Consider the following 20,207-nt stretch of genomic DNA (forward strand, 5'->3'; position numbering starts at 1 on the left):
ATCTTTGGCAAGAAAACCCCAAAATGGGGTCACAAAGAGGCAGACATGACTGAAATGATTGCACAACACATGCATTTGAAAATAAGGGTTTTCTTTTACATTCTCAAACTGTAGGGAGTTAAGGAGAGGTGGAAGGAAGAGAAACTAGATCTCTCAGAAAAAAAAAACAGTTTAGCTAAAAAAAAACCACCACAAAATAAAAGAGAGAGGTTTGCACTAAATGATTTCAATACCCTTTCTACTCTATCGTCCTCTGTTCTATATTCTAAGGTTGTTTCCAGCACTAAAATCCTTTGTTACAAGTTCTAAGACTTACCATTATACAGTATCAAAGAATCAGAGCTAGAATAACCTTAAAGAGCTAGTCCAGCCTTCTCACCTTACAGTTAGGAAAACTGAGTACTAGACAGTGAACAGCTGCTATTTCATATTCTATGTTAAAGTTTTAAGGTCCTTTAGTGTTTTAAATTCTAAGGAATGTCTTTTTCAGTTCTAACATCCCATGTTTTATGATTTAAGGTGTCTTCTAGCTCTAAGAGTCTATGGTTCTGTCTTGCCCTAACGCTGATGATTTCTACATTGAAACTTTTTCACCTTAAATTTAAAGGTTTACAAGAGATTGCAAAGAGTTTACAACTTGGCCAGGCAACTTTACAATTTTGTGATTTAGAGCATTTTTTCATATGACTACAGATGGCTTTAATTTCTTCATATGAAAACTGCCTACTCATATCCTTTGACCATTTATCAATTGGGGAATGACTTGTATTCTTATAAATTTGACTTAATTCTCTATATATTTTAGAAATGAAGCCATTATCAGAGACACTGGTTATGAAAATTATTTCCCGATTTTCTACTTTCCTTCTAATCTTGGCTGTATTGGCTTTCTTTTTGCAAAAACTTTTCAATTTAATGTAATCAAAGTTATCCATTTTGCATTTTGTAATGTTCTCTATCTCCTGTTTGGTCATGAATTCTTCTGTTCTCCATAGATCTGATAGGTAAACTATTCCTTGCTCTCCCAGTTTGCTTGTAGTATCAGCCTTTATATCTAAATCATGTACCCATTTTGACTTTATTTTGGTATATGGTGTGAGATTTTGGTCTATGCCTAGTTTCTGCCATACTTGTTTCCAACTTTCCCAGTAGTTTTTGTCAAATAGTGAGTTCTTATCCCAGAAGCTGGGGTCTTTGGGTTTATCAAATAGTAGATTACTATAGTCATTGACTACTGTGTCTTGCATACCTAACCTATTCCACTGATCCACCACTTAATTTCTTAGCCGGTACCAAGTAGTTTTGATGGTTGCTGCTTTATAATACCATTTAAGATCTAGAAAGGCTAGGCCACCTTCCCCGGCATTTCTTTTCATTAGTTTCCTTGATATTCTGGACCTTTTGTTATTCCAAATGAATCTTGTTATTATTTTTTCTAACTCTATAAAGTAATTTTTTTGGCAGTTTGACTGGTATGGCACTAAATAAGTAAATTAGCTTAGGTAGAATTGTCATTTTTATTATATTAGCTTGGCCTACCCATGAGCAACTGATGTTTTTCCAATTATTTAGATCTGACTTTATTTGTGTGAAAAGTGTTTTGTAATTGTGTTCATATAATTTGTGGATTTGTTTCAGTAGGTAGACTCCTAAATATTTTATAATGTCTGCAGTTACTTTAAATGGAATTTTTCTTTCCATCTCTTGCTGTTGGGCTTTGTTGGTAATATATAGAAATGCTGATGATTTATGGAGGTTTATTTTATAGCCTGCAACTTTGTTGTTTATTATTTCAAGTAGTATTTTACTTGATTCTCTAGGATTCTCTAAGTATATCATCATATCATCTGCAAAGAGTAATAGCTTTGTTTCTTCTTTGCCTATTCTAATACCTTCAATTTCGTTTTCTTCTCTTATTGCTAAAACTAACGTTTCCAGTACGATATTGAACAACAGCGGTGATAATGGATATCCTTGTTATACCCCCGATCTTATTAGAAATGCTTCTAGCTTGTCCCCGTTACATATGATGCTTGCTGAAGGTTTTAGGTAGATGCTACTTATTATTTTAAGGAAGAATCCATTTATTCCTATGTTCTCTAGTGTTTTTAATAGAAATAGGTGTTGTATTTTGTCAAAAGCTTTTTTCTGCATCTATTGAGATGATCACATAGTTTCTGTTAGTTTTGTTGTTGATATGATCAATTGCTCTAATAGTTTTCTTAATATTGAACCAGCCCTGCATTCCTGGTATAAATCCTACCTGGTCATAGTGTATTATTCTTATGATAAGTTGCTGTAATCTATTTGCTAATATTTTATTTAAAATTTTTGCATCTATATTCATTAGGGAAATTGGTCTATACTTTTCTTTCTCTGTTTTGACTCCTCCTAGTTTAGGTATCAGCACCATATTTGTATCATACAAAGAATTTGGTAAAACTCCTTCTTCACCTATTTTCCCAAATAGTCCATATAGTATTGGAATTAATTGTTCTTTAAATGTTTGATAGAATTTGCTTGTAAATCCATCTGGCCCTGGAGATTTTTTCCTAGGGAGTTCATCAGTGGTTTGTTCAATTTCTTTTTCTGATATGGGGTTATTCAAGTATTTTATGTCCTCTTCTGTTAATCTGGGCAATTTATATTTTTGTAAGTATTCATCCATTTTGCTAAGATTATCAAATTTATTGGTATACAGTTGGGCAAAATAGTTCCTAATTATTGTTTTAATTTCCTCTTCTTTGGTTGTAGATTCATCCTTTTCATTTTTGATACTGGTAATTTGGTTTTCTTCTTTCTTTTTTTAACTAAATTAACCAAAGGTTTATCTACTTTATTGGTTTTTTTCATAAAACCAGCTCTTAGTTTTATTTATCAGTTCAATAGTTTTCTTAATTTCAATTTTCTTAATTTCTCCTTTGGTTTTCAATATTTCCAATTTGGTCTTTAATTGAGGATTTTTAATTTGTTCTTTTTCTAGTTTTTTTAGTTGTATGCCCAATTCACTGATCTCCTCTTTCTTTATTTTATTCATATAAGCATTTAGACATATAAAACTTCCCCTAAGAACTGCTTTCGCCGCATCCCATAAGTTTTGGTATGTTGTCTTATTATTGTCATTCTCTTGAATGAAGTTATAGATTATTTCTATGATTTGTTGTTTGACTCATTTAGGATTAGATTATTTAGTTTCCAATTAATTTTTAGTCTATCTTTCCATGGCCCTTTATCGCATATAATTTTTATTGCATCATGATCTGAAAAAGATACATTTAATATTTCTGCCTTTCTGCATTGGAGAGGTTTTTATGCTCTAGTACTGGTCAATTTTTGTGTATGTGCCATGTATACTGAGAAAAAGTATATTCCTTTCTATTCCCATTCAATTTTCTCCAGAGGCTTACCATACCTAACTTTTCTAATATTCTATTCACCTCCTTAACTTCTTTCTTGTTTGTTTTGTGGTTAGATTTATCTAGTTCAGAGAGGGGGAGGTTGAGGTCCCCCACTAGTATAGTTTTGCTGTCTATTTCTTCCTGTAACTCCCTGAACTTCTCCTCTAAGAATTTGGATGCTATACCATTGGTGCATATATGTTTAGTAATGATATTACTTCATGGTCTATGGTGCCTTTTAGCAGGATGTAGTTTCCTTCCTTATCTCTTTTGATAAGATCTATTTTTGCTTTTGCTTTGTCTGAGATCAAGATTACTACCCCTGCTTTTACTACTTTTTACTACCCCCAGCTAAAGCATAATATATTCTACTCCAGCCTTTTACTTTTACCCTGTGTGTGTCCCTCCGTTTCAAATGTGTTTCCTGTAAACAACATACTGTAAGATTATGGTTTTTAATCCATTCTGCTATCCACTTCTGTTTTATGGGAGAGTTCATCCCATTCACATTCACAGTAATGATTATTATCTGTGTCTTTCTCTCCATCCTATTTCCCTCCTGCTTATGCTTTTCTTTCTCCTTTCTCCCTTTCCCTCCTCACTAGTGTTTTGCTTGTCATTGACCACAGCCTCCCTCAGTCCTGCCTCCCTTTTATTAGCCCTCTCCTTTTCTTCCTTTTTACTCTTACTATTTCTTCCCTCCCTTCTATCCCCCCTCCCTTTTCTTTCCCCTTTTCTCTCCTACTGCCTATAGGGCAAGTTGGATTTCTATACTTAACTGATTATGCTATTCCCTCCTTGAGCGAAATCTGATGAGAGTAAGGTTCAAACAATACTTCTTTCCCTCCTTTCTTTCCCTCTACTTTCCCTTCTTTCCCTTTCTAATAGGTTTTTTTGCCTTTTTCTGTAAGGTAATTTACCCTTGTCTGCCTCCTTCTTTCCTTTTCTCTCATTTTCTTAGTTAGATCAGATTAATTCACTTACTTAAATCCTTTTAACCCACTTGATTAGATTTTTTTTATCATTACATCAAAGTCAACTTACACCCCTCTATGCATACCCCTTTAAAATGGTGTAATAACAATACGTTCTCAAGAGTTACAAGTGTCATCTTCCCTTGTAGGGATGTAAACAGTTTGCCCTTATTAATAACAGGTTGTTGTTGTTGTTTTTTTCTGTCCCGTCCACCTTTTTATGTCTCTCTTGAGTCTTGTATTTGAAGATTAAATTTTTGGTTGAGCTCCGGTCTTTTTATCAGGAAGGTTTGGAAGTCCCCTATTTCATTGAATGTCCATCTCCTCCCCTGAAAGATTATGCTCATTTTTGCTGGGTAGTTGATCCTTGGTTGTAATCCAAGCTCCTTTGCCTTACGGAATATCATATTCCATGCCCTAGGCTCTTTTAATGTAGAAGCTGAAAGGTCCTGCGTAATCCTGACTGTGGTTCCATGATATTTAAATTGTTTCTTTCTGGCTGATTGCAGTATTTTCTCTTTGACCTGGCAATTTTGGAATTTGGCTACTATATTCCTTGGTGCTTTCAATTTGGAATCTCTTTCAGGAGGTGGTCAGTGGATTCTTTCTATGACATTTTACCTTCTGGTTGGCCAGGCTATTTTAAAACATATTTTATGATGGTATGGTGCTAAAATATATTTCAAAATGAAAAATGTTTTTTTTTTTCTCACTGTGAATGTCTATACCAGTGAACCATGAGAGTAAAGCTAATCTCCTTCAGCATTTTTATGATATACATCAGAGGGTAAATGCATTCATCTTCTACACCCCATAAGGACCCAGGGGATTGAATCAAGTTTCCAATTTGAAAAACAAAATACAAAATACAATTTGGAGCCTCTACCTCTGGTCACTGGCATGACCAGTCATTCACCTACAGTCAAAATGAATAGTATGCTTAATCAAAGTTACAAAATGTCTCACTCTGATTTTGTATCTTTTTTCTTTTCCTCTGAAACCCTCTGTTCTGTGTTTCTAATTTTGGGTACTGAAAACCCTTCTGAAAAGGGCTAATCTCTTCTAAGTCCATTTTTAGTAGTTCTGATTTTTCTCTTCAACTACTTCTGTCTCTGAAGCTTTCTACTTATGTGTCTTTCTGCAAGTGATCAAACCTTCCTGGTCCTCATTCTCCTCATCTTTAAAATTTGGAGGTTGGACTGGATGACTTCTTGACTCCCAGCTCTATAGCTAAGATCTTATAAGTGTTCTCTTCCTCTCTCTAACTCCATCTCATTTTTCTTTTAATAATTTGACCTTAATTAGTCTTGTCATAGTGTTTTCACATTCATTATCTCTTATTTGGCCCTCACAACAACCCTGTGAAGTAAATAGGACAGGTGCTATTATCTCCATTTAACAGATGAAAAAACTGAGGCTAAGAGAAACTAAGTTGCTCATCGAAGTTAATGAGTAAGAGGCATGTAGTAAAAAGAGCCCTAGACTTGGAGTGAGAAGACGTGGTTTTGAGCCCTGGTTCTAACAATTTGTTGTTGTTCAGTCATTCAGTTGTGTCCAACTCTTCATGACCCTTCATGACCATAGTAGGCCAATACTGGCTATGTAGTTTTCTGAAAATGGCAATAATAATACACCACTTTCCTTACACACTTGTTATGAGTATAAATGGAGTAATGTAAGGCATTATTATCCTAGCAACCGGCATCATGTATATCTGGTAGCAAGAAAAGTTATTTGTTTAGCCTTTCTTATTTCACCCAACTATATTGGTGTCTACATTATATCGAATGGGTAAGTAATGTGAAAAATCTTGATCCCCAAACCTTTCTTTTTACATTATGCTGACAATCAAGGAAGGATATCCATCCATCCATCCGTCTATCTATCTATCTATCTATTAATCAACCAATCATCTCCCCCCCTTTTTTTAACATACCTGGACTATTTCTTTGTTTCCCTCCTTCACTCTCCTTGCACAATCTGCCTCTCACTTAAATCAAGATGTTGAAAAAGACTGGATTTGGAATCAGAGGAAGCAAATTCAGACCTTGACTCCATCATTTACTCCCTGGGTAGCAGAAAGCAAGTCACTGCTTCTTTGGGCCTCATTTCCCAATAGGTAATAAAAAAGTTGGACTAGATAAGGGGTTCTCGATCTCAGGTCCATGGATCCCTAAAGGTTTAGTGGATAGATTTTAGGGGGTCCATGAACTAGGATGGGAAAAAATGAATTCTTTTCACTAAACTTTGTTTTTTTTTGTAATCCTATATATTTTATGTGATGCATTTTAAAAACATTTTTTGAGTCCATAGGCCTTCCTGGACTGCCAAAGTGGTCCATTACAGAAAAACAGGTTAAGAATCCTTGTACTAGATGACACCTAAGGTTCCTTAAAACACTAAATCCTATGATATGATAACATTTCTCTATCAAAGGGTATCCTGTGACTTTGTGAACTTTGAGAACAGCATTGAATCCACCCTCCTCATTATATCTATGGGAACATTGAGACCCCAAAAAAGACCTGAATGGTCTTTGATCCTGCAGTAATACTCTCTCCCATCTCCCTAACCAACCTGTCCGGCTTCTGTTCCTCCATTCTCTAGACCAGAGCCATTGTTCAACTTGTGGCTCTGGCAATGCTAATTGTGTTTGCTCTTCAGTTTGCCGTGACAGCACTAATTTCCCCAAGGACACTGCTGGTCTTCTAGGGAGTCTTTTTCTGCTGTCTTTATTGGGCTGTTACACTTAGACATAAGTTTCAGCTCTTCAGACTAAATCGCCAGATCCTCTAGAATGAAGGTATTTATGTGCCAAGGCTGAGAAGTCACAGTAATTTCTTTTTCCCCAAGGGATCCTTCTGTTCTATCAGATGGTAAACAGAGATCTCTTAGCCACACATAATCTGAATCTGTTGTTCCCCAGAAATTCCTATAAGGCTTCATGTGATACTTTTGGACAAAATCAATGCTCAACAAATGATTCTGGCTTACTGACTTTCAGGCTTGACTGAATCCTACGGAGGCCTTCTGTTTAATGAGCATAGAACCTCGGCTGAATCCACCTCCTCATTTTATAAATACAGAAATTAAGGAAAGTCTCAAGATACTTGCCCATTTAAGAACTGGAAACTAAAGATGCGCCCATCAATTAGAGAACAGAAGAACAAATTACAATGTGTGACTATAATGGAATATCATTGCATTGTAAGAAATGATGAAAGGTGGGGCAGCTAGGTGGCACAGTGGATACAGCACCGGCCCTAAAGTCAGGAGGACCTGACCAAACACTTGACACTTACTAGCTGTGTGACCCTGGGCAAGTCACTTAACCCCAACTGACTAAGCAAAAAATAAAAAAAATGATAAAAGGGATAGTTTCAGAAAAACTTAGGAAGACTTATATGGACTGATGCAGAAGGCAAGAAGCAGAACTAGGAGAACAGTTTATCCTAGAAAAAAACATTGAAAATATGAACAACCTCGAAATACCTAAGAACTCTGATTAATGCAAAGACTAATAGTGATTTCAGAGGGCCAATGATCAAGAATGTTACCCATCAAGAATGTTACCAGAGAGGTGATGGGCTGAGGGTAAAGAATAAGTCACATTTTCAGATATAGTTAATACAGGAATTTTTTTTGTTTGATTATATTTTTACCACAAAGATTTTGTTTTTCCTTATTTTTTTCCAGTGAGTGGGGAGGTGGAAGGAAGGAAAAATTAATGCTTGCTAATTGAAAAGAATTAAATTAGTGATGAATATATGTTTAAAAAAAAGTGTACTTGCCCAAGCTCACATAAATAGTAAATGGAATGACAAAGACTTCCTCTCCGAGGTTCTTGAATGAGCCCAGCTACTGATAAAGCATGTCAGCCTTTTTGTCATGTTCCATATTGGGTAGCAGAAAGTCAACAATCAAACAAAACAGATCCCAAGCCTTAGGCAGTGGGCCAGAAGGCAAATTTAGGAGAAATGAATGGAAGTTGTAATGAGGCAAATATAGCTTTGTTTTAAGGGAGGAAAATCCTAACGATTAGAACTAGCCAAAAGTGGGTTGCCTCAGGAGGTTATTGGTTCCCACATACAAGAGTACTAAAAGCAAAACTGGATGGATAACATTTAGGTGTGCTGGAGAGAAGATTTATTTCCACCACATATAGGTTGGGCTAGATGGCCATTGAATTCCCTTACAACTCTTATAATATGAAAGAGATAAAGAATCAAGAGAAGTTGAAATCAGGAATTGGGAAAGCAGGGCATGTTTGCATGAACCTTGGCTAAGAGGCTTGCTTGGGATCATAGCTAATAACTGTCAGAGTAAGGATTTGAACCCAGGTCCTTTGACTCCACGACACTCACTCTTTTCACTATACCATGTTCTCTTGTGTATTTGGTTGTATCTTATACCATTTTCTAATTCTTTTGTACTTTATTGTTTAATTCAGAAGTTTTTAACTTTTTTTGTGCAATGGACCCCTTTGGTAGTCTGGTAAAGCCTATTGGCCCTTTCTTAAAATAAAATTTTAAAATGCGTATGCTAATAATAATAAATATATGCATACAAAGGAAACCAATTGTGTTGAATTATCTTTATCAAAATATTAAAATAAAAAATATTAAAATAAACAAGTTCATGGACTCCATATTAAGAACTTTTGTGTTTCATAGGTTATGTGTAAACAAAAAAATCTGATGGTTTTCTTAAAATTCTCATTCACCTTAATCTTTCTATAGCAGTTAATACTGCTGGAAAGCTGAACAGAAAAGATCCTAACTTGAAGTTAGAATGTAATTAGAATAAGTAAGAAGGTTCTCTCTGAGTTGAATACAATTTGATATGGTGGCATTCTAATTTTAGTTGCTTAACCCATTTTTAAAAAAGTTTGCACAGAGAGAGAGAGGTATGCAATCGCTTCTAACTCCAGAAGTCTTGGACTTTCATATCCTCACCTTGAGTGGAAAGTATGGAAGCAGAGGAGGGTAGGTCACATGGATAGTCACAGTGAAGTTTGGGAACTGATTGTTATGCTGTTACAGGACTCCATAGCTTAGAACCTTCTTATAGCTTAGCAAGAAGTAACCTGGTAGAACAGGTGGAGTGAGAAGAACTAAGTTCACATCTCACCACTGACATTGACTAACTGTGTGACAATGGACAACTCATTTAACTTCTCTGAGACTCAACATTCCTATCTGCAAAATGGAGATAATAACATTTGTACTCTCTGCCTCATGTTGGGAAAGTACTTACCTTAGAGTGCTATAAGACATTATTATAACTGCTATTATCAGTTAGTACAAGGATGACATTGATCCTCCAGATTAAAGCAATACCTACTGTGATACTTAGTGACTTCAGTGCTAAGGTGGGCATAGGGGACTATGCCAAATATATATATATATATGTATATATATATATATATGTATATATATATGTATATATATATGTATATATGTGTATATATATGTGTGTGTGTGTGTGTACACATGTGTGTGTACATTGTTGATGATGAAGACGACCAATAATATCACAAGACTGATGTCTTGACTTGTAGATTAAATTTAAGTGAGGCAGATTTGCATAGTCGTCAGCTTCACTCTCTCTTACAGAGTCATTGGAGTCTGGCGGCAAGACAAAAGTCAAGAGAAGTGGTGATGCCCTGGGATCTCACATTTGTCTGTGAGATCCTTGAGTGTGACAATTAAAGCTAATTTCTGTCTAGCTCAGGGGTTCTCAAACTCCAAAGGAGCATAAGAAGCTTGCAAAAGGGTTATGGGGGCTATTTGGTAAATAACTATCTTACCCTATTATAGATTCTAAAACGAGTAGCATTCATGGAGAAAAAATGCATTTGGAGAAAAATATGGTGAGAGATGGTAGCAGGGTAAGAAATGGAGGGAATACTACAGAACATCTGAAAATTTTGAGACAATCAGATAAATAATTCCTACTGACTGAGATCAAATGAATGAGATTGGGATATCACATCCTTTTCATAATGATCTAGAAAGTATCAACAGCAATGAACCAGGGAATACTAATCTATCTCTGCAATAACCAGAAACTCCTAACTGATTTCCAATCAATGACATTACAAAAAGTTTGGTGTGCCATTGGAGAAGTCTATCCCTTTCTTATGAAACATACTCACCAAACTTTCATTCTACTGATAACAACTTTCATCTGTGAATCAGGATTCTCAGTACAGTTCTCAATCAAAGCCAGAAGGGGAAAAAACAAAAAGGAGGTAGAAAATGAAAAGCCAGTGTCTCTTTCAAGAATTATATTGAATTGTATAACGATCAACTCTGAATGACTTAGCTACTCTCAGCAATATAGAGATCCAAGACAATTCTGACCTACGATAAAAAATGCTATCCACCTCCAGGGAAGGAACTAGTGGAATCTGAATGCAGATTGAAGCAAGCTGTTTTTTCACTCTCTTTATTTTTCTTGGATTTTTTGTCCGTGTTTTCTTTCACAACATGACTAATATGGAAATATGTTTTGCACGACCACATGTGGATAACTTTTATGAAATTGCTTGCCTTCTCAATGAGAGGACAAGGTGAGAGAGAATTTGGAACTCAAAGTTGTAAAAAATGAAAGTTTAAATTGTTTTTATGTGTAATTAGGAAAAAATAAAATAATAAAACAAAAAACTATATTGAAGTAAAGCTATAGGTTTAAAAGAAACACAATCAATGGTCTCACTACATTATTTGACTATGTTCAGATAAACATTTAAAACCTTATGATATTGGGAAAACATTATATATCAAATAAAGTTTTCTTTATAAAAAAAATCTCTTTTAATTTCTTATGGGCCTGTGCACAGCAACCTCTTATATTGAATAAGGAGTACAAGAAGGCTAACTGAAAATCAGTGGGATATGGAGGACTGAAAATATTCGGGAACCCCTAGCCTAGCTCTATTAAAGCCAGTTGAATGTAACAAAGGATTGAATGCAGGAAAGGAGAGAAGAGTCTGTTGCAATACCTCAGATGAGAAACAATGAGCAAGCTGGCAAGTGTGGCAAGGGCAGGGAGGGAAGGAAGGAAGCAAAGGTAAGAGATGGAGCATGGGTTCTTAACCTAGGATTCAAAGCATCTATTGATAGAGTCAGGGGGCCCATGAATTTGGATGGGAAAAATATACATTTAATTTTCACTAACTTCAAAGTGAAATTTAGTATTTTCTTTAGTTATAAATGCAGGCAACAAATCATCCTGAGAAGGGGTTCATAGACTGTAGTCCATGAAACACAAAAAGTGAAAACCCCTCTCTTATAGAGGTAGGATAGATATAACTTGGCAACTGACTGGGTGTGGAGTGAGACAGAAGAAGCCCACATGACTCTGAGGTTTTCTTGCAGGGTGATGAAGAGAATTGTGCAGGAAAAGACTCCCCGAGATGGACAAAAGCTGACTTGGCATCTACTCTATAGCCCAGTATTTGCCTAACTTGCATATCTTTTATACCGAGAACAAGAGGTAGGTGGAGAAAAACAGTAAAAGAAATAGCAAAAAAATGTGGAGTTTATCAATAGAAGGAATCCATTAGGCTCTATAATGATACATAAAAAATTATTTTCCCAAAATGAAGACAAATGATAGAAAAATTGTTCTTGTCGATTCTAAGGTAAACCTTAGAAATCTTCTAAAATGCAAGGTGTCTTCAGTATGAAAAGATCACCTTGACAGAATACAGTAATTTTTTGGCTTTATACATTCTGAGAAAAACTTGCTTTGTTGAACTCTGTAAGGTTTCTCATTACATAGCTGTAGCCAATAACATACTTACTGAAAAGATGGAAGCCAAAATCTCAATGCCACCAGTACTCAGGGTTATATATGGAATCTTCTCTGTAGGTATCCCAGCAGTAGAAAAGATCCTATTTGTGTAGAACCAAATCTATATCAGAAAAGAAAATAACAGTTTGTATAAGACACATTTTCAATGTTAAATCCACATACAGTAGCATTTCCTGGAAGTCACGAGCCTGACCACAGTAGTACGGTAGAAACATCCCTGGAGAAGACATCGAGAGACATGTATTCTATTCCTAGCTCTGCTGTGAGACTACGAGCAACTCATTTCTCTTCAGTTTGCTCATATGTAAAATGCAGAGGTTTGAACTAGATTATCTCTAAGGTCCCTTTCAGGCCCAGGGCTCTGTGACTCTACATTGGATTCCATACTAATTGACTGTTAAAATACTAAATATGAACCTGGATTTTCCTGGCCTCAGTTTCAAAATCCATCTTTTGAGCTTCACTGGACCTTGCTCCTTCTCCCATGGTCTGCAATCAAATCAAATTGGCCTCTCTTCTCTCACAAAAAACACTTCATCTCATCTCCACACCTCTGTACTAGACTTCCTCACGTCTAGAACCCACATCCTCTTTACTTTTATGTCAGAATTCCAGTCTTCCTTCAGGATGCAGCCAAAGCACTGTATTCTACATAAAACCTTTCCTGATTTCTCCCTTAACTACTAGTGTTATCCTTCCCAATACTTTAAATTATATATATATATATATATGTATGTGTGTGTCTGTGTGTATACACACATAAATATATATAATACATACATGTATGTATACATGTGTATGTACATATAATTTGTTAACTTTATATTGTGCTTTACATATTTTATATGCCTTTGTTGTTTCACCCATTAGAATGTAAGCTCACTGTGGAAGAGGGATTGCTTCATTCTTCATATTTATATCCCCAGTGCCTAGCGCAGTGCCTGGCCCGTAGTAGGCATTTAATGAATACTTGTCAATTGATTCATATAAATTTGGAATCATGGATTAAAGAGTATCGTTGACTCCCTCACTCCTGTCTTCTCTCCCTGTCACTATAGTGACCCCCATTCTTTGGAGAGTCTTCTATTCAAAGAGGTGCTCTCACACCTCTGCATCTGAACTTTCTCCTCATTAGGACTTGATTTTGGAATATCCTTTCTCCAAAACAAGTCAAGCAACCTTTACAGTTTTATTTTAACATATTCTGACATCTTAGTCCTTCCTACAATGTGATAAATGTTCAATAAATAGTTATTGAAAGATTTATTGAATGAATGGTTTAGATGAAAAAAAAAAAAAGATGAAGGAAGGAAGGGATAAAGCCTTCCTAAACTGCTCAGCAAATAACTGGCTGTTTCCCTCTAATCCAGTCCCTGTCAGGTTGTACTTAAGAAATGTCATTCTAGGGCAGAACTACACTTACATCTACCACATTCTTGGTCGAAGCAAGTGGCAGCCTGGTATATTGGCTAGATAGCTGGCCTTGAGGACCTGGATTCAAGTGCTGCTCCTGATGCACACTGGCTATGTGACTGGGTAAGTCATTTAACTTCTTGTGCTCTGGGCTCTAAGATTCTAAATTGCAGAGAAAATGACAACCTGCATTGGTAGAGTTTCCTTACTTGGCAGTTCTATGTAATAATGAAATCACTGGCCCAGTCCTTACATTTGTTACTGAAACGAAGGCTTTCTGCGGTAGATGCTAATGACTGTGTACATCTTTCTTCCCTGGGCTCAACTCCTTGAAAGTAGAGATTGGGAGAACTTCAAAAATACATTTCGTTTCCCAAGGTGCATTAGCCCAGTCTGGAGTCACAGTTCCTCCTTGTTTGCTTCCTTTAGTAACATGACCTACTCAGGCTGGATCCCTGGGTCCTCCCTGCTGCCCATAGCTGAACCCAAAGCAGGGAGTACCCCACCCTAGGATATCTCTTCCTGGGATCAGGCCAGTTGGAGTGTCAGAAGGGACATTGACACATATTCTTCATCAAGAACAGGATTCCTGGATGACCCCAGCTGCACAATCCCAGGAACATCAGCCTTAAGGGGACTTTCATCAGCACGGGCCCGCAACTTCCCTGCTTCACCCCCAAAATAAGAGCTTCAAGGCCAAAACTGTCGCTCCAGATTAAGGTCAGATCATGGGCAACAAAATTTTACCACTGTTGGCTTTTCTTGGCTGGGCTGGCAAACTCCGGTGGAGAGAAGGTGGTACTTTGTATTCACAGTGACTTGGCACGCATCTCCCTTGTCTTTGACAAGTGCCTTTGCCATTCTTACTTCTGAAATGGATGCAGCTTCTGCTGGGAGGCTACTGTTTCATTGTTTATTGGTTCTTACTGCAGCCATACTCACTCCATGCGCTACCCAGGTATGTGCATGGCTCCCAGTACACGAAAACAATACCATTTGTTCTTCCCCACACATTTGAATGTCTTTAAAGGGGTTTCCCCCCTTGTCAATTGATTATCCCTGACACAGCAAGGTTGCTGGACTTGGAGTCATGAAAACCTGAGTTTGAATCCTGCCTCAGACACTTGTTAGCTGTGTGATCCTGAGAAAGTCCCTTAATTTCTTTTAGCCTCAATTTCCTCACCTGTAAAATGGGGATAATAAAAGCACTGACCTCACAGGGCTGTTTTGAAGACCAGATGAGATAACACATGTAAAGTGCTTTGCAAATCTTCAAGAACTATATACATTTTAACTATTTTATTTCCATTATTTTATTGTTATTTTTCCACCGAGCTGTCAGAGAGGTAGTGAGGTCCATTTTCACCTTCTATGCATCATACTAACTGTTGTGAACTATAAGGTCATAGGTCTTAGAGGCAGAAGGAAACTCACAGGCCATCAAATCTAACCCCTTCATTTAATCCAGAGATTCCCAAAGTGGGTGATATCATCCTCTGGAGGGCGCTGGGACAGTCCAAGGGGGGTGGTGGTAGCTTTGGGTGTAATTGGAGGGCATTGAATAAAAATAAGGGGTCAGTAGAAGCATAAGGAAAGAGGAGAAAATAAGAAAATTTTGTAAAACTATTCGTACATGTTTCATCTGTTGTGTAACAAAGTTAAAGTCACAGTGGTTACATTATTTTCCAAATAAACACAAAAAATGCAAGTTATAACCAATCAGTGGTCAAGTCCACTGACAGGTCTTAACAAGCAGTTGTTGGCAGGAGAGTGTGTTGCCCATAATCAGGAAGTCTAGCATGCATTGGCAGGAACATGTGTGTGTAATGACTTGTTTACAATATGATACTATCAGTTACATGATGCAATACTGAGTTATCAAAATTTTAATGCAGGAAAAAAGCCACAAATTTACAATAAATTATCAAATTTAAGATGTATCATTTTTTTAAAAAAAATTGTATAGTTTTTTGAAATGACACAAATTTAAAGAAAAAACATTAAAAGGTTAAAGAAAGTATGTTTCTGGGGGTCACTGGGGTCACTGAGTAATTATTTTTTGAAAAGAGAGTGGCAGGCCGAATAAGTTTGGGAACCTCTGATTTAATAGATGAAGAAACTCTAGTCACGTGGCAGAGCCAGGATTTGAAGAGAATAAGCATTAAGCACCTACTTTGTGACAAGCACTATACTAAGTGTTTTGTAGAAATGATCTCATTTGATCCTCACATCAATCTGGTGAGGTAGGTGCTATTATCATCCTCATTGTACAGTTGAGGAAACTGAGGCAGGTAAAGGGTAAATAACTTGCCCAGGGTCATATAGTTAGTTAAGTGTCTATGCCTGAATTTGAACTCAGGTCTTCCTAACTCAGGACCATTGTGCCTCTGTGCCACTGAGCTGCCTTGGGTTCTGTGATTCCAAATCCATCATCCTTCCTACCACACTGCCTAGAAATCTCTGGAGATGTATTCAATATCCCTCATTCGCCCTTCATCCATTTTGAGATGGGAATTCCCGAGAGAGGGAAAAGACTGAGGTTGAGTTCTCTTCCCTCTACATCTGCATGGGTTCATTTCATTCTCCTGTGGTGACCAAGAAGGATCTTAAGGTATGGACAGAAATAATCTCAAGAGTCCACAAATCAATTCCCTTGCCTCCCGACCTAAAGCTGCTCCCAAACATACTAGCATCTCTCTGATTCTTTATCACAATTCGATTAGTTCGGATGCTAAACAATTCACTCTGTATTCCATTCAAATTGGACTTCTTGCTGTTCCCTTTATTTATCCTACCTTCTATCAGAGACATGCAACATGGATGATAACCTCAGGGCTATACCTTATCTGAGAAAACTGATGCAACACAGTAAGCAATCATTCAGCGAATTTGAAAAATGGTAAAAATCTCCTGCAAGAATACTCCTTTTTCCATAGGAAGGATTTAGGCCTAGTCTACCTGTATAACTACTTCAAATTTCTACTCTACATGACCTAAGAAGGCAGTGTCTCAGTGAGTGAATGACTGAATGAAAGCATTAAGTAAGCACCTTCTATGTGCCAAGCTCTGGATTAGATACTGGGGATATAAAAATGAGACTATTTCTGCTATCTAGGAGCTGACATCCTAATAGAAGGAGACAACATATAATGGGGAATAGGGATAAAAAAAGGGGGAATTTGGTCTGAGGAGTCACAGGGCAGTGGATTTGCATACCCTTTCTAGGAGCTTTGGTGGCATTGATTTTATTGCTATTCCCAGAACTTGGGGTAAAAATTAGTGGTTCAGGTAGGGAAAACATGGTTAAAAATGGGACAGGATAGAAGTCCCAAGTTGGAGACGCCCTGGTCTCCTGATTATGGCTAGGTAGGATGCAAAGTATGATTTGGGGCTGGCTAGAAATAGTGTATTATATGAGTTTTCCCTCATTCAAGCACCAGCCAGGACAGCTCAGCCCCAGGACAGGGCATCAAAGCTAAGGGGATTAACCTCTATGGGGTGAAGGCTCTTGTCCTCTGGAAGTGTATTATTTGCATCTCTACTTAGATTTCAATGCAAAAATCAAGATAGTAGACAAATTTATTTCTAAGGTGCCTTTTTAAGTGAAGATAAGTTTGATGGATCACCTTCATTCAAAGTTAATGACCAGGCCAATCAAGAGTTCTGACCTTGAGTAAGGATAAGATGACATATCCCCACCCTTTCTGCTACCTTCTAGTTCAGTTCTTGCTTGGACTACCCTTTTAACTGGTCTCCATGCCTCCACTGTCTACTTTCAATCCATCTACCAAATACCAAATATACAGCTACCAAACCCTCTTCCTAATGACTAGATATGTCCATGTCCATCTTCTGCTCAAAACCCTTCAGTGACTCCCTATAGCCTTAGTCTGGCACATAAGACCCTTCATAATCTGACTCCAGTGTATTTTTCTAACTTTCTTTCATGGATTGTTTTCCTCGTTCATGTACCCTGTTTTTCAGGCAAAGTGGAGTAGGTGTTTCCTGACCTTACCCTGTCCCTTCCATCCTCCATGTCTTGTGGCCCTCCATCTCTCTGCCTGTTGAAAACTTATCCTTCAAGATTCATCTCAGAGGCTATTTCTTCTATGAATCAATCAACAAACACTTTAAAGATGTGCTAGGAGTGTGTGTGGGGAGGGGGGGGGATTCTGCTATTTCTTCCCCACTGAACTTGTTTTCTCCCTTCTAAACATTTCTTGTTTCACCTTAAGTTTTTCCTTGAGCTCACTGAACTTTATTCTATATTATAGTTATCTATTTATATGCCATCATCCCTCCCCCCCACCCCAGGAGACTAGCAACTCCTTAAAAGCAGGCCTGTGTCATTTTTCTTCTTTGTAACCCCATAACTGAGCAGAGAGCCTCGGGTCAGCAGTTGCTTAATAAAAGTCCGGAAAGAGGAATGCACTGGTGCTCCAAACATTTTCATCTGTTGATGTGTATGGACCTGGGACAGCCCAAAGTTCAGGTCACATAGCTAGTTTGTCTTTCTCTGTATAAAACTGAATACTACTTCTTGAGACCAAAAGGTACCATAGGTCACTGCAGGTGAACCTTAATGAGCCCTTGGAGATTCTACAGGCACACGCCTCATCTTCAGTCAGGCTGCTCACTCACTTGAATAACTTGCCAGTAGAATCAGCCGCTAGACAGAGCACCGCTTTTCACCATGGAGAATGATTACCCACCCAGAAAGGGCTGGGTAGGAAATATGAGAGGATAAAGGAATAACTAAGAAACCAAGAAGAGAATGGACAACTCCCTCTGGTGTCCATTCCCAAGCTGGAATCACATAATTCATCTTTGGCTTAATGAGAGATCAATATTTCCTACCTCAGTCTTTTCCAGCTATCCCTTCTGCATATGGTTATTGGATAACCTTATTGCTTCAATACACGACCTCCCTCTTTCCACAGGGATGCAGATCACATGCCTTGGGAAATGGTTTCATGAATCCCTGTGGCTGTAAAAATTCCTCTCTGGTTACTGGCTGTCTGAACAGGGCAAAGGAGAGTAGAACAACCATCTCTCTGGCCTAGGAAACTGTGACTCTCAATGTAGTCCAACATTCTATGAATACATTTGACTGTAATAGCACATCATATGTACTTGAATTCCACTAAGACCCACATTTCTCTTTTTAGCTGAATAGGTGTCCAGATAGCCCTTCCTCTTCTTGTGCTTATAAAGTTACTTTTATGAATCCAAGTGCAAGACTACATTTTCCCCTTTTGAATAGAACCTTGTTAGAATAAGAAAGGAAAAAAAAAAAACCCTCTTCCAAAATCTTGTATCCCTCAATTTTTTAAGATTGACTATGAAGGAGATTTAGTGCACTCTTGTTTAAAGATTGTGGGGTGCTCATATCCTGAGTAGTCCTGGAAACAATTTACATAAATCAAGGAAGTAGTCAATTGTTTCTTTGTATTTGTATATAATGATATAAAATATAAAGTTTTTTATTAAATCAGAGGTTCTTAATTTGGGACTCTACAAACTTTAAAAAAATTGATAATTTTATTTCAATATAATTGTTTTCCTTTGTAATCCTTTGTAATTCTTTGTATTTTATTTAAAAATATTATTCATAGAAGGGGCCCATAGGTTTTGCCAGACAGCCAAAGGAGTCCATATGACACATACGCACACACAAAAGGTTAAGAAGGACTGACAAATATTTTATCTATTTATCTGTGTTTTAGATAAATGTTATCAATATTATCTATATTTATCTATATACAAAGGGAGGCAGTGTGATGTCTACCATTACCTAGTTATGTGACTTTGGACAACTCATTTAATCTCTTTGGGTCTGAATTTCTTATTTATAAAATGAAGAAGTTGGGTAGGATTGTTAGACACTACTCAGGAACTGGGCCTTAGTCCAAACGTGTTCCCAACAGAGGCAGGGCAGGGAGAACCCTCTAGAGCTCCCAAAAGGCAAACATGGCAACCAAAATATTGTCTGTCTGCATCCAGAGAAAGAACTGATAAAAAGAAGTATGTATAGAATAATTTACATCTTAGATGTGTGTATTGTATGTGTGTGGGGGTGGGGGAATGGTAGCCATTTCTACAGAGGGGAGGAAGGAAAAAATGAGGGAAAAAAGAAATTTACATGATAACGTTATTATATATTTAAAAGGAATGGCAAATTGTACAGGTCCCAAACCAAGTCCCACTTGGTCATTGCTTGGTCTCTGATTGGTTCAGAGTGAATGTAAACAGCGATTGTTTCTGTTTTGGCCAGAAACCCTAAGGATCTTCCCCTCCCAGATTGATTTTTTTTTTTTGGACTAGGTAATAGAGGTCATTTTCTGCCTCATTTCTTACCTAGCCTACTTTTCTGTCTCCTTTTGTGTGTTATCTCACCCCACCCCCCATTAGATTGTAAGCTCCCTGAGGTCAGGAACTGTCTTTCTTTTTATATTTCTTTTCTTATTATATCCTGGTGCTTAGCACAGTGCCTGGCACATAGTAGGCACTTAATAAATATCTGTTAGACTATGTGGTTTTAAATACCAGAAATTATAATTGCTAATATTTATATGGCACCTTAAAAGCACTGCTAAGTGAT

At 37.2% G+C, this 20,207-nt stretch overlaps 1 protein-coding gene across 2 annotated transcripts in view; it reads right to left on the reverse strand.

Annotated features, from left to right (window-relative positions):
- The window catches only part of SLC2A9 (solute carrier family 2 member 9), a 304,702-nt gene that overhangs the window by 136,428 nt on the left and 148,067 nt on the right, over nt 1–20,207 (reverse strand). For both annotated transcript variants that reach the window (XM_027836293.1, XM_027836294.1), the window contains one exon: nt 12,183–12,293. In XM_027836293.1, coding sequence (XP_027692094.1) covers nt 12,183–12,293 — 111 coding nt within the window. The remainder of the gene's footprint in view (nt 1–12,182; nt 12,294–20,207) is intronic.

Source organism: Vombatus ursinus, unplaced genomic scaffold (genome assembly GCF_900497805.2).
Source record: "Vombatus ursinus unplaced genomic scaffold, bare-nosed wombat genome assembly UNPS02014818.1, whole genome shotgun sequence".
Taxonomy (NCBI): Eukaryota; Metazoa; Chordata; class Mammalia; order Diprotodontia; family Vombatidae; genus Vombatus; species Vombatus ursinus.